General features: G+C 40.9%; 1 protein-coding gene across 5 annotated transcripts in view; it reads left to right on the top strand.

The window, feature by feature from the left end:
• Positions 1 to 13644, top strand: part of abcc5 (ATP-binding cassette, sub-family C (CFTR/MRP), member 5) — a 117559-nt gene that overhangs the window by 15763 nt on the left and 88152 nt on the right. For 4 of the 5 annotated variants that reach the window (XM_067995200.1, XM_067995198.1, XM_067995199.1 and 1 more), the window contains 3 exons: positions 3186 to 3346; positions 4601 to 4756; positions 8816 to 8963. In XM_067995200.1, coding sequence (XP_067851301.1) covers positions 3186 to 3346; positions 4601 to 4756; positions 8816 to 8963 — 465 coding nt within the window. The remainder of the gene's footprint in view (positions 1 to 3185; positions 3347 to 4600; positions 4757 to 8815; positions 8964 to 13644) is intronic. The other variant, XM_067995202.1, reaches the window with a different exon arrangement.

The following is a 13644-nucleotide window of genomic DNA, read 5'->3' as shown; positions in this document are numbered from 1 at the left end:
AGGGAAGATCATGTCTGACTAATTTGATTGAATTTTTTGAGGGGGTGACTAGGCGTGTGGATGAGGGTAACGCAGTGGATGTGGTATACATGGATTTCAGTAAGGCCTTCGATAAAGTCCCCCACAGGAGACTGGTCAAGAAGGTACGAGCCCATGGAATCCAGGGTGCCTTGGCACTTTGGATACAAAACTGGCTTAGTGGCAGAAGGCAGAGGGTGATGGTCGAAGGTTGTTTTTGTGACTGGAAGCCTGTGGCCAGTGGGGTACCACAGGGATCGGTGCTGGGTCCCTTGCTGTTTGTGGTCTACATTAATGACTTGGATATGAATGTAAAAGGTATGATCAGTAAGTTCGCTGATGATACAAAAATTGGTAGGGTGGTAAATAGCGAGGAGGATAGCCTCAGTCTGCAGGACGATATAGATGGGTTGGTCAGATGGGCGGAACAGTGGCAAATGGAATTTAACCCGGAAAAGTGCGAGGTGATGCACTTTGGAGGGACTAACAAGGCAAGGGAATACACAATGAATGGGAGGACCCTAGGCAAGACAGAGGGTCAGAGGGATCTTGGTGTGCAAGTTCACAGATCCCTGAAGGCGACGGAACAGGTAGATAAGGTGGTAAAGAAGGCATATGGGATACTTGCCTTTATTAGCCGAGGCATAGAATATAAGAGCAAGGAGGTTATGATGGAGCTGTATAAAACACTGGTTAGGTCACAGCTGGAGTACTGTGTGCAGTTCTGGTCGCCACACTACAGGAAGGATGTGATCGCTTTGGAGAGGGTGCAGAGGAGATTCACCAGGATGTTACCAGGGCTGGAGCGCTTCAGCTATGAAGAGAGACTGGGAAGATTGGGTTTGTTTTCCTTGGAGCAGAGGAGGCTGAGGGGGGACATGATTGAGGTGTACAAAATTATGAGGGGCACAGATAGGATGGATACTAAGGAGCTTTTTCCCTTTGTTGAGGGTTCTATAACAAGGGGACATAGATTCAAGGTAAAAGGCGGGAGGTTTAGAGGGGATTTGAGAAAGAACTTTTTCACCCAGAGGGTGGTTGGAGTCTGGAACTCACTGCCTGAAAGGATTGTGGAGGCAGGAACCCTCACAACATTCAAGAAGCATTTGGATGAGCACTTGAAATGCCATAGCATACAAGGCTACGGACCAAATGCTGGAATATGGGATTAGAGTAGACAGGGCTTGATGGCCGGCGCGGACACGATGGGCCGAAGGGCCTCTATCCGTGCTGAATAACTCTATGACTCTACTCTATAACCAGATTTAAGCAATCTTTAGCTGAAGCCAGTAAATTGCTTTTTCTTACAGATAGCATGACAAGTTTCTGCAGCCCAAATCTGTTAACTCACTGTTGAAAGATATAGAAGTTCTTTAATATGACCAATGAAGTATTGGAATAGGTCAGTAGAATAGTAGAGTCGTTTTGTAACGGTGAGTGATTCACCCACAGATTTTGCAGTCCTTGCTGTCTGGTGATGACATAGACTCATCTGTGTGACCAATACATCTGATGGTTGTGTATTTCACTTCATGTGGCAAAGTTTTAAGAGGAAGTAGATACTTCGATTGCATTATGGAAATAGAACTTGTGCAATTTGAAGGTATCCTTAAGATGTCATCTGGTTTGCTCTCCAAATGTTCTGATGTGGCTTCTCAAAGTGACTGTGTCTATCCTTATAAATTTGCTACAATAACAGGAAATGCAAGATAATAAGCTGTCTGATTATAATTGAAGACAATGTTCATAAGCTGCAAAAGTCTGATTTACTGTACCAACAATTAAATCCATGTACCAATAAATGCTTTTGGTGCAATGGTGCCAAAGAGAAAGGAAGAACTGGCTACTGACATGCCATTTGTAGGCTGTTTTGTATAATTTAAGCATTAGGTCTTTTGTTTCTGTCAATTTGCCAAAACAAGAATAGTTGGAATGTCCTTTTCTGCTTTGCCCTGATACTGGCTTTTATTTCTTGCTCACTATCTTGTGCTTCCCTGCTCCCTTCCCTTCCACCCCCTCTCTTTTTCCCCCCCCCCCTTCTTTTCTCCACCCTGCCCCCCTCCCCCACCTCCCGGCACATCCTGATGTAGCAGGGTGCTTCGCCATCATTGGACAAAGCTTGAAATTTGTTTTTGAAGCACTGAAATTAAGAGTTGGATAAGCAGATGCTCTCCAGATCCTTGTGGATCCAAATAAGCTGACACCCTGCCTTTTTCAGAATTACACCAAACAAATTGATTAGGTTAAAATGTTAACGACTCACCTCCTCTACAATGTTAGATGATAGTGTATTCTGCTCAACAACAACTTGCATTTGTATAGTGCTTTTAAACATCCTAAGGTGCATCACAGGAGAGTCATGAGACAAAATTTGACACCGAGCCACATAAGGGGCTATTAGGACAAAAGCTTGGTCAAGGAAGTAGGTTTTAAGGAGTGCCTTAAAGGAGGAGAGAGAGGCTGAGAGGTTTAGGGACAGAATTCCAGCGCTTAGGGTCTAGAAAGCTGAAGGCACAGCTGCCAAGGGAGAGGCGATGGAAATCGGGGGATGCACAAGATGCCCGAATTAGAGGAACGCAGAGCTTTCAAAGGGTTGTAGGGCTGGAGGAGATTACAAAGATAGGGAGGGACAAGGCCATGGTTGGATTTGAACACAGGGATGAGAATTTTAGATTTGATGTGTTGCTGGACTGAGAGCCAGTGTCGGTCAGCGAGCACGGGTCTTGGGTGAACGGGACTTAATGCGAGTCAGGATACGGGCAGCAGAGCTATGGACGAACTGAAGTTTACGAAGTGTGGAAGCTGCGAGGCCAGCCAGGAGAGCATTGGAATAGTTGAGTCTGGAGGTAACGAGCATGGATGAGGGTTTCAGCAGCAGATGTGCTGAGGCAGTGGTGGACATGGGCGATATTACAGAAGTGGAAGTAGGCGGTCTTGGTGATAGAGAGTATATGGAGTTCGAAGCTTCGCTCAGGATCAAATAGGATGCCGAGGTTGCAAACCATCTAGTTCAGCCTCAGACAGTAGCCGGGGAGGGGGATGGAATCGATAGCTATGGAACGGTGTTTGTGGCAGGGGCTGAAGTCAATGGCTTCGGGCTTCCCAATATTCAATTGCTCCTTTATTGATTTATTTTCTTTTGTTCCCTCCATCTCATTGTATGGAAGAGAGAGTTGTGTGAAGATGCCCTGGAGACAGCAGGTCGGGTGGAAGGCCTGTCGCTGGATGTTTCAATGCATTCCTGCATGCAAATTCTAGATGAGAAAAACCAGAAGGGAAAGTATCATCATAGCCTACACCTGTTCAAGCCCTTTCGCAACACCTCCAAGTGAGTGTCTCTTATTGATGCCAATTTAGCATTATTGCTGATCCAGTAAAAAGCAATGCTTACAGTAACTTTTCTGAAATATGTGCTGAATACATCCACAGTTGTTAACATTCTTCGATGTCTTTTCCTATGCAACTTCACAATAAACCTTTTAGGTTTTAAATCCTACATCTAAGATATTTTCGTAGTGAAATTTGATATTAAATGGAATTGGAGAGAATTCCTGCAACAGTGTAATGTTTCTTTTAGAACACTTGTTAAATTTTTAAAAAAATTCTATGGGATATAATCTCATTCAGCAAGATATATTAATGTGATGACCTTCTTCCCCCTCCTCCATGATTGAATATTTGTCATAATAAGTCATGACCTTAAAGTGACAGAAAAGTAGAGGGCTTGGCAAATGGAGAAGGACTGTAAAAGCCTTCGGGAGGGCATAGACAGGTTCACTATAATGGGGAGAAGTGTAAGGTTATGCATTTTGGGAAAAAGTGCTTTTACAGACAGATCAAGCCATCAAGAAGGCCAGTCGAGTTTTAGGTTTTAAAAATGTGTGTACAAGAGGGAAGTGGGAATGAAGTTGTACAAGGCAATGGTTAGACCACAGTTAGAATACTTTGTGCCGTTTTGGGTGATCTGAACTGGAAAGGACATTAAAGCCATAGAGAACATGCAACATAGATTCACGGATCCGAAACTAGTTGGAGGAGAGACTTGAGATATTGAAACCGTTTCAATGGGAGCCAAGAAGGTTGAAGACATTTAATGGTTTTTAAAATTCATGAAGGGTTTTGATAGAATGACTAGTGAAATACTAATCATTCTGAGTGGGAAGTCAGTGACAAGGGGCCATCAATTTTTACTGAGTAAGGAGAAATTTATTTATGCAGAGAATTGTTTGTGTGTGATGCTTTGACATAAACAAGTGTCGATAAACGTTTGACACAGAGGACGATAGAGGGCTATGGTGAGAGACCATCATTTAGTTTTAGACTGCTGTGGCAAGGAGATGGGCTGAGTGGCCTCCTTTTGTGCTGTAACCCTCTTGGAACACTAGGAGAATTCCTTGCTCTGCTTTGAATAGTGCCCTGGAATATTTAACATTCCAGTGAACCATAGGAACAGGCAGACAGAGATTTGAATTACTGTCTCATCTGAAGAATGAGAGGGAGCAGTTTGTGGAAAGGGAACAGGGTCTGATGGTTACATCCTCGTGTTTGCTTCTTTAATATAAATTTATGTTTCTATACATAGACAGCAGCATCCTGTGGACAATGCTGGCTTCTTCTCATTCATGACCTTTAGTTGGTTGACATCTTTGGTCTTCACGGCTTATAAAAAAGGGGAGCTCCTCCTAGAAGATGTTTGGCCCCTGTCGAAATATGAATCTTCTGAAGTCAATAGTAGAAGGTGTGTGTATGATCTCCTGAAATTATTAATCAATATTCTGTCTATCTTTGATTCCTGTGGCACTGCACTTTTGACTGCGTTCATGTGTGGTCCTCATAGATATGAAATGTTGCTATTTTAATGCGGCAGAAAACTTTATCTACATGTAGATATATTTTATTATGATTCTTTTAGAACTGTGCTGATCTCTGAACATGTTTGCATTACACTATTTGAATTTAGATGTGATAGTTTATTTTTAAAGCTGCAGGAAGACGTATCCTATTGGGATTTTTATTTGATATTGTCTATCCTTATTTTTATACTACAGTATGGCAAACAAAATTTGTCTTCCCCCTTCCCCCTCCCCGAAATTGGAGAATTCATGGGCTGCAGAATTTCCCCCGGATCCTTGCGCAGTGAGGAAGAAAAGTGAAGCTTGTATGAAAATCAGAAGCAGTGATGTATGCTCTAAACTTCGATTTGTGATATCCATTACCAAAAATGCTTTATTTAGAAGCTTTTCATCTTAAAATAAAATTAATTTATTCCTGGCACTGTACAATTAACGAAGTACAGTGAAGAATTTTCAAAGTGCAAGTTCACGAATTACTTGAGTAGGATAGATAGTTGTGCTTTGGAGTAAGTTATGGCATTATTCATTACAGATGTATTGTATATAAATGACCTGGACTCGAGTATAGGGAGTACAATTTGGAAGTTTGCGGATGGTACAAAACTTGGCAACGTAGTGCATAGTGAGGAGGATAGTGGCGGACTTCAGGAGGACATTGTCAGACTGGTGAAATGGGCAGACCCATGGCAGATGCAATTTAATGCAGATAAATGTGAAGTGATGCACTTTGGGAGGAACAACATGGAGAGGTAGTATAATCTAAATGGTACTATTTTGAGGGGGGTGCAAGAGCAGGGAGAGCATATTTGTGAACCTTTGAAGGTGGCAGGGCAAGTTAATAAGGCGGTTAAGAAAGCTTTGTAAATGGGGACGTTGAATACAAAAAAAAGGAAGTCATACTAAACCTTTACAAATCACTGGTTACGCTTCAGCTGGAGAATTGTGTACAATTCTGGGAACCACACTATTGGAAGGTTGTCAAGGCTTTGGAGACGGTACAGAGGAGGTTTACCAGGATGATATCAGCAATGAGGGACTTCAGTTATGTGGGAAGATTGGAGAAGCTGGGATTGTTCTCCTTGCAGCAGAGAAGGTTAAGAGGACACCTAATAGAGGTATTCAAAATTATGAGGGGTTTTGATAGAGCAAGTAGGGAGAAACTGTTTCCTCTGGCAAGTGGGTTGGTAACCAGAGGTCAGATTTAAAATTATCTTTTTTTCAATCAGAGGGTTGTTAAGATCTGGAATGCACCGCTTGAAAGGACAGTGGAAGCAGATTCCATAGGACCTTTTCAAAAGGCAATTTGGCATGTACTTGAAGGGGACTAATTTGCAGCGTTATGAGAAGTGCTAGGGTGTGGGATTAAATCGGCAGCTCTTCCAAAGAGCCAGCACATGCACGAAGGGCCAAATGGCAGCCTCTTGTGCTGTAAGATTTTGTGATTCCAGATGCATTATTTCCTCTTCCCTTTCCTCCCCTATTACATTATACAGGATTTGAGCATATAAGTTAGGCTGGCACTTCAGTGCAGTACTGAGGGAATGCTGCATTGTCAAAGGTGCCATCGTTCAGATGAGATGTTAAGCCAAGGCTCTGTCTGCTTGTTCAGATGGCTGTAAAAGATCCCACTTTTTTGAAGAAGTGCAGGGAGTTCATCTGGTGTCCTGAACAACATTCATCCCTCAACCAACATCACCATCTCATAAGTTGCATCTTATTTGCTATTTGTGGGACCTTGCTGCGTACTTATTGTCGGTGAGATGCTTTACAAAATCTTGAAGTTTCTTTTTGTTCCCTCCGGTTCCCATTTCTCCCGTGTACACTGCTCAATTTCTCACCAAGTCAGCTTGCATAATTGCTCGTGCAATTTCTGTAGGTTCACTCCTCTCATCTATTACAATGCTGTTCTTGTAAATACTATTTCTCCCATGCAGCACACTGTGCAAGCATTAATCAGGACAATTTATATAAATCAGTCTGTTTCTGTAAGTTAACACCAGTGAAGTGTTGACTTTACTAACAGATCATTAAACCTGTTGTTTGTGTTGAGAGATGGAGTGAGGTTGCTGTAAAACATGGACTTAAGTTCTGAGATGGCATGTAAAGTTACACCATGGACAGCAAGTGAAATAACTGAAAATGATGAAAGGGAGAGAATTGAGATCACTCAGGGTTTGCTGTTCGAAACTACCAATAAAACAATTGAACTAAGAGCATGGATTAGCTAAGGAACTAATAGAACTTTGAAGTGACACCAAAGGATTGAATGGTAAGGAAATGAGAATCAAAATTATGAATATCCACACTATATTGGTACTTTGCACATCGAGTGGAATTCCTGCTTATGCTTTGGGGATTATTTTCAACAGAAATGAAAATCATGCGGTTTCTATAAGGTGTGGGCGATTTGCCCTTTTGGTTTACCGCTCGAGCAGTGAGGACGAAAATTACCCCTTTGTCCCTTATGAAGTGCTGTTCAGCTGCTGCCCAAGCGACACGTTTTCTGTCAAGTTGTGTGATATTTCTCTGCAATATGCTGAGCTTTGTACAGGAATCCATTATTAAGGAAGTAGTAACAGGGCACTTAGAAAATCATGATAAGGCAGAGGCAACGAGGTTTTATGAAAGGGAAATTGTGTTTGACAAATTTATTAGAGCTTTTTGAGGATGTAACTAGCAGGGTAGATAAAGGAGAACCAGTGGAATTAGTATATTTAGATTTTCAAAAGGCATTTGATAAGGTGCCACACGAAAGGCTGTTACACAAGATAAGGGTTCATGGGGTTTGGGGTAACATATTAGCATGGATAGAGGATTGGTTAACGACAGAAAATAGAGAATAGGGATAAACTGGTCATTTTCTGGTTGGCAGGCTGTAACTAGTGGGGTGCCGCAAGGATCGGTGCTTGGGCCTCAGCTATTTACAATCTATATTAATGCCTTAGATGAAGGGACCGAGTGTAATGTGTCCAAGTTTGCTGACGATACAAAGCTAGGTGGGAAAGTAAGCTGTGAGGAGGACACAAAGAGCCTGCAAAGGGATATGGACAGATTAAGTGAGTGGGCAAGAAGGTGACAGATGGAGTATAATGTAGAGAAATATGAGGTTATTCACTTTGGTACAAAGAATAGAAAAACAGAATATTTTTTAAATGTTGATGTTCAGAGAGATCTGGGTGTCCTCGTACAAGAAACACAGAGTTAGCATGCAGGTACAGGAAGCAACATGCTATAGACAGAGCTAAGCGATTCCACAACCAATAGATCAGATCAAAGCTCTGCTGTCCTGCCACATCCAGTCGTGAGTGGTGGTGGACAATTAAACAACTAACGCGAGGAGGAGGCTCTGCAAACATCCCCATCCTCAATGATGGCGGAGTCCAGCACGTGCGTGCAAAAGACAAGGCTGAAGTGTTTGCAACCATCTTCAGCCAGAAGTGTCGAGTGGATGATCCATCTCTGCCTCCTCCCAATATCCCCACCATCACAGAAGCCAGTCTTCAGTCAATTCGATTCACTCCACGTGATATCAAGAAACAGCTGAGTACACTGGATACAGCAAAGGCTATGGGCCCCGACAACATCCCAGCTGTAGTGCTGTGGACTTATGCTCCAGAACTAGCTGCGCCTCTAGCCAAGCTGTTCCAGTACAGCTACAACACTGGCATCTACTAAAAGTATGCTGAGGCTGCTCAGCACTTCGATTTAGAAAACTTCAGAACATTTTGACACTATAATGTTCTCAGACTTCACCAGAAACTGAAATGCTGTAATTGCATATGATGTATATTTCTTGTATCTTGTTGTAGCTGTATTATTTTCCTCTCACTAGCTAGACAAACATTTTTGCTATCTTAAACACCAGTAAATGCTGAGTGACTGAAAAGCATTTTTTAATTTAATTGCTCAAATCCTCAAACTCTGCATATATTGCCTTTTTTCAGGTTAGAACGGCTGTGGCAAACTGAGTTGAAAGAAAGTGGCCGGGAGAATGCCTCACTAAACAGAGTGATTTGGAGGTTCTGCCAGACACGGCTGGTCATCTCTGTGATCTGCTTGATGGTTACAATGGTGGCTGGCTTCTGTGGACCAGTAAGTTATCTCAGCACTTTTGAAATTTTATTAGCTTCTACACACGTGGTGTTTTCCTTTTGGTAGGGAAGAGAGAGAACACTTCCTAATGGTGGTATAGGTCACATTATGGCTCTTCTCTCCCTTTCCCCCACCACAACCTTGCTTCAAAATAAGTATCAATGCACTAAAGTAAATTGTTAATCGTACATCAACCAGTGTCAAAGAGGGAGGTTGTTGGAGATGGATGGAAGGCCAAGAGGTTAAAAACCCCTACTGTCTGGAATCATTTTTATTGAATCAACCAAATGATTTGTGCTGCATCCCTGCAAGCCAGTTGTAAAGCTAATGACAAGGTATTGCTGCAACTTTTAAGTCCTTTGATGTTTTATACAGATACTGAATTTACTTCAAATGAAAGGAGGATGACATTTGGACTGGTATAGTGTAAGTGTGATGTTGATCTAGTTTCATAAGTTGATAAATTTCTTGTCTCCTAATGCAGGGGTATTGCTTTTGGAGTATTTGAGTAAATCTTTACTCCAGAATCAGTCAGATACACCAGTAAACGTCAAAGTACATCTGATTTTTAACTTGGGTTCATTTGAAACTCAAACTGTAGTCCCTTTTAATGCAGTATGTGGAAAACCTGTCTGGAGCAAGAGAAATAAATACTGCAGGGGAAAAAAAATGAACAGCTATGTATGTTTGAATGTATTGGGAAATGATTTTAAGGGAAACAAAATGTGTATATATCCAGAATGCTAATTTTGCCTGAGTTGCTAATGCACTGATATGATTTCTATGTGAATGTTTGTTTGTATGAATTTTGGCGATTGTACGTGCGTGTGTGTGTGTAAAATCATTTGAACTGAATCTTCTAACCATGTTGTTTTTGCTCTGGAAGGACATTTTTAAAGTTCTGTGGAAAAGGATTCTCCTCCTGCAGAAAGCTGCTCTCTCCAGAAATATGTAGTACAGTATGTATGAATTTTACTGGGATGGGGAAGGTGGAGGCTGGGAAATGACACAAGAGGACCTGGCAGTATTTTGGGAGTAACTGGCTGAGTTTTGGAGTTTGAAATGGGTGCCCCTTTGGTTAAGCAACTAGCTGCTGTGGGAACAGAACAATAAAGAGAAGAGGCTTTAGGGTTGTTTTTTTTTGGGAGGCGGACGATTAAGTGCCAGTGAAGTTGGGGAATTAAAGACAAGCTTTCGGGCAGTGTCTGGGTTTGGTTTATTACTGTGGATGTAGCATGGGGTTATGAGCGAAAAGTTTAGTTATTATGAATGGGATAGTGATTATTTTTGTGGGGCAAACATTGTCATTTTTTACAAACATGACAGAACTTTCTTTTATTTGGCTGTTGTACAGATTAATTTGAAACTGCTTGTTTCCAAGTTCTGCTTAGAGTGAAATCCATAACTTCTGATTTGAGAAGCTCATTTGAAATATGATTTAATGTATTCTCTGAATCAAATTAGGAGCCTAATAAGTAACCATAATGAAGACTGAAGGGTGGGGGAGCTTGAAAAATCCATTCACACAATTTCTGCATACTGAGCAAACTTTTGAATTGAAATTGTTGTTTCTGTGGTATTCTGAAATTGAATCTAGTTTCCTATTGAAATGAGAGCAGCTTATTTTTTAGAAATGATTCCTTTAGATTGTTTAGTGGATTGAGTTTTTATAACAAAAAATCTACTTGGGTATTATTCTATAGTGGCTTATTTTCAGTACTCAAAAGACTGATTGACTGACTGACTGACTGACTGACTGTGTAACCAAAAGAGTAGCAACTAGTCCAGAATGATAAAATTGCCGTGGAGTCGCCATTGTGTAGTTGGCATTTGGATCTGTTTGAAGATTGTGCCTTTTTGCAAGTCAGGTACAGTAGAAGTTTGTTTAAATCAATATGTTTCTACCTTTTGGCTCCAGCACTTCAAAATGTTCTCTTAATTACATAAACCTTCAGTTGTAGGTTGGGAAAAGTTTTTCTTTGACTATAAATAATAAGTGTTAGTTTAACTACTTGTTCAATGTAGCATTCTGCCCAACAATGCAACAGGCAAATTTGATGAATTCTGATTTTCAGTAATTCTCAACAGAACTACAACTCACTGACAAGTGTGAGTCTTGTAAATTGCAGGTTGACCAGATTAGTTGGTAATTGTGTTTGCACCATATTAGTTGTAGTAAGAACCGAAGTACAAAAAGTTTTTTTTTGTACAGGGTTTGCTTTGCCTCATATTTAAATTACATATGAAGGGAGATATTAAGTAGAAGCTCAATGTTAACCCAGAGGGGAAGGACTGTACTATAACAGAGTGAGTTGGGTTACTGTTGTGCACCTCCTAGTGTCTGGTTGGATTGATGACTGTTTGGAGAAGCCTCAGAGCACTTTACTTCCTGTTTCAATTTGGGATTGGTGTATGCACTATGGGGGATCAGTGTTACTAGAAGTGGAGGGTGCATTTTTAAAACTTATTAGTTTGCTACTTATGTATTGATGGCCTAGGATCAGGTACGGTCAAGGGTACACCTGAGTTTTTCAAGTTTCGTTAAAGTTTGATTCTGCCATAAATTGCTTTTTTTTATATAGTAATACATGGAGTTCTGCATAAGCCATCTGGGTTCATTGAAGGAAACTGTAATTTAATTGATAGTGGTTTGGAACTGTTTTTACAATTGCTTTGAATCCTGTCAGGGCAGTTTCAATATTCTGGAAGAATGGCTGCTCTTAACTGATCTTTTGAATTGAAATGTTGGGAAGAGGCAGATTATCTGGTATATTTGATAGAGAGAAACAGTGCTGTTTTACATGTCATTTTATGTTCGTCTGTATGATTTCTCCCACAACTTTCTAACGCTTTTTAAATTGAAACAGAAAGCATACAAGTCTTTCTGAAATATGAGAAGAGCTTTTGTGCATTTCGCTATAGAGTTCATTACACTATTAAAACTATTACAGGAATCTGTGAACAGAACCATTGACATTCAACACGGCCCAGTAATGTTTGTTTCTTTTACTCCTTTATTTTCAGATGAAGAATTATGTAAACGAGACTTAACATTGGAAATTTAGTGCTGGGAATTTGACCTTTTTGCCTTGTACAATCCAGTCAGCACCAAATTAGCATTATTGAGTTGAAATATTGGGAAAGGGCTGATTATCTGGTCCATTTGTTGGAGAGAAATGGTGCTCTTTTAAATGTTGTTCCGTGCTAAGAACTGTGTGTAATTCCTCTCCTTGTGCATTAAATGAATCTATTCTGTTATCCAGATAAAAAGAAAGTTTTTTTTATATATGTTTGGAGCTGTTGCAATTCTAAGCTCCTTAGTTCCCTTTTTGGACACTAAGGGATTCAAAGCATTTGGGGACAGGGCGGGAAAGTGGAGTTGAGGTAGAAGATCAGCCATAATCTTATTGAATGGCGGAGAAGAATCGAGGGGCAGTATGGCCTACTCCTGCTCCTATTTATTATGTTCTTATGTAATACTTCAAGTCCATAAAAATAACAATATTGAAAGTTTTCTGGAAAATATTTGTTAAAACTATTGTGGTCCATAGCTTTCTAGCATATAGCAAGAAATAAAAGAAGCCTGTAGGATAGCTAGCCTCTATCTGATGGACTACATTCTCATAACACAAAGATATTTATACTGACTTCTGTATAGTTGAACTATTATACCTATGTTGAATGTGTGCTACAACCCAGAACTTGAAGGAAGCTGAAGTCAGCACTAGGAGTAAAAATCTATAGACGTCAGATTGGATCTGTTGCTAAAGTTTGAATGTCTTGCCAATAAATGAGTGAGGAATTTTTTGTTTTTTATAGGTAGGTCCTAGAACTCTTTTTTTTGGTTGAAACACATTAATCTGCCAAACCAGAACGGTTTTTGCAGAAGGTCAACCGTGATGGTTCAGAGATTACCTCTTGACCACAAATTTGTAATTTCTTAGTTACAGGGAAAGAGTTTTTAATGTTTGGCATTTGCTGTTAGAATAGGGCTGATTTTCTTGGCTTGTTTCTGCCCTGGCACTGGAGAAGTACAGCACACTGAAGTGCACTGTCCCTGCCTAGGCCAGGGTGCGCTAGTACAACATAGTATGGAGCACATCTGAGAGGCCTGCAGTTGTTCCTGTCCGCTAGCGTTGGGGTCTGTTTGTTGCTGCTGGAGAGTAGCAGCCAGAAGCTGTTCACAATACCTTCTGGGGGTGTAGGCTGGCAGGCCTCATCAGATCTTCTGGTTTGAGGAGGATTTCCCAATGCCAGCTTCATGGGTGCCCATTTTTTGGGTTGCCCCTTTGTCGGGGTTTCCCATGGCTGTAATTGCAGTACAAGTTGGAAGAAGGCTGAGAATGCCCCTTGTGCATCTGTGTATTGGGTCAACATCGATTGCAGGTGCAAACTTGCTTCATCTCCATGGAAAGCCTCCAAAAATCCTGAAGTAACGCAAGGGAGTCAAAGACTCAATGTTACAGTTCCATGCACTTCTTTTCCTGACCTTTGTGTCCAGTGAATGGCTGTTGCCTGGGACAAAATGTAGGAACATTAACCTTAATATCTTTCGGTGAATCAACATTTTCTCTTTGATCAACTAGTAGTTGATCAGATCGTGTTTTTGAATAAGCCTTGCCAAAAGTCCTGTTTTGGAAGGGAAGCAGGAACATATTTTGGATTTTGAACACATTATGGA

The sequence above is a fragment of the Heptranchias perlo genome, chromosome 13, assembly GCF_035084215.1.
Source record: "Heptranchias perlo isolate sHepPer1 chromosome 13, sHepPer1.hap1, whole genome shotgun sequence".
Taxonomy (NCBI): Eukaryota; Metazoa; Chordata; class Chondrichthyes; order Hexanchiformes; family Hexanchidae; genus Heptranchias; species Heptranchias perlo.
The sequence above is the reverse complement of the archived record's forward strand: the minus strand, read 5'-3'. Positions and strand labels throughout refer to the sequence as shown.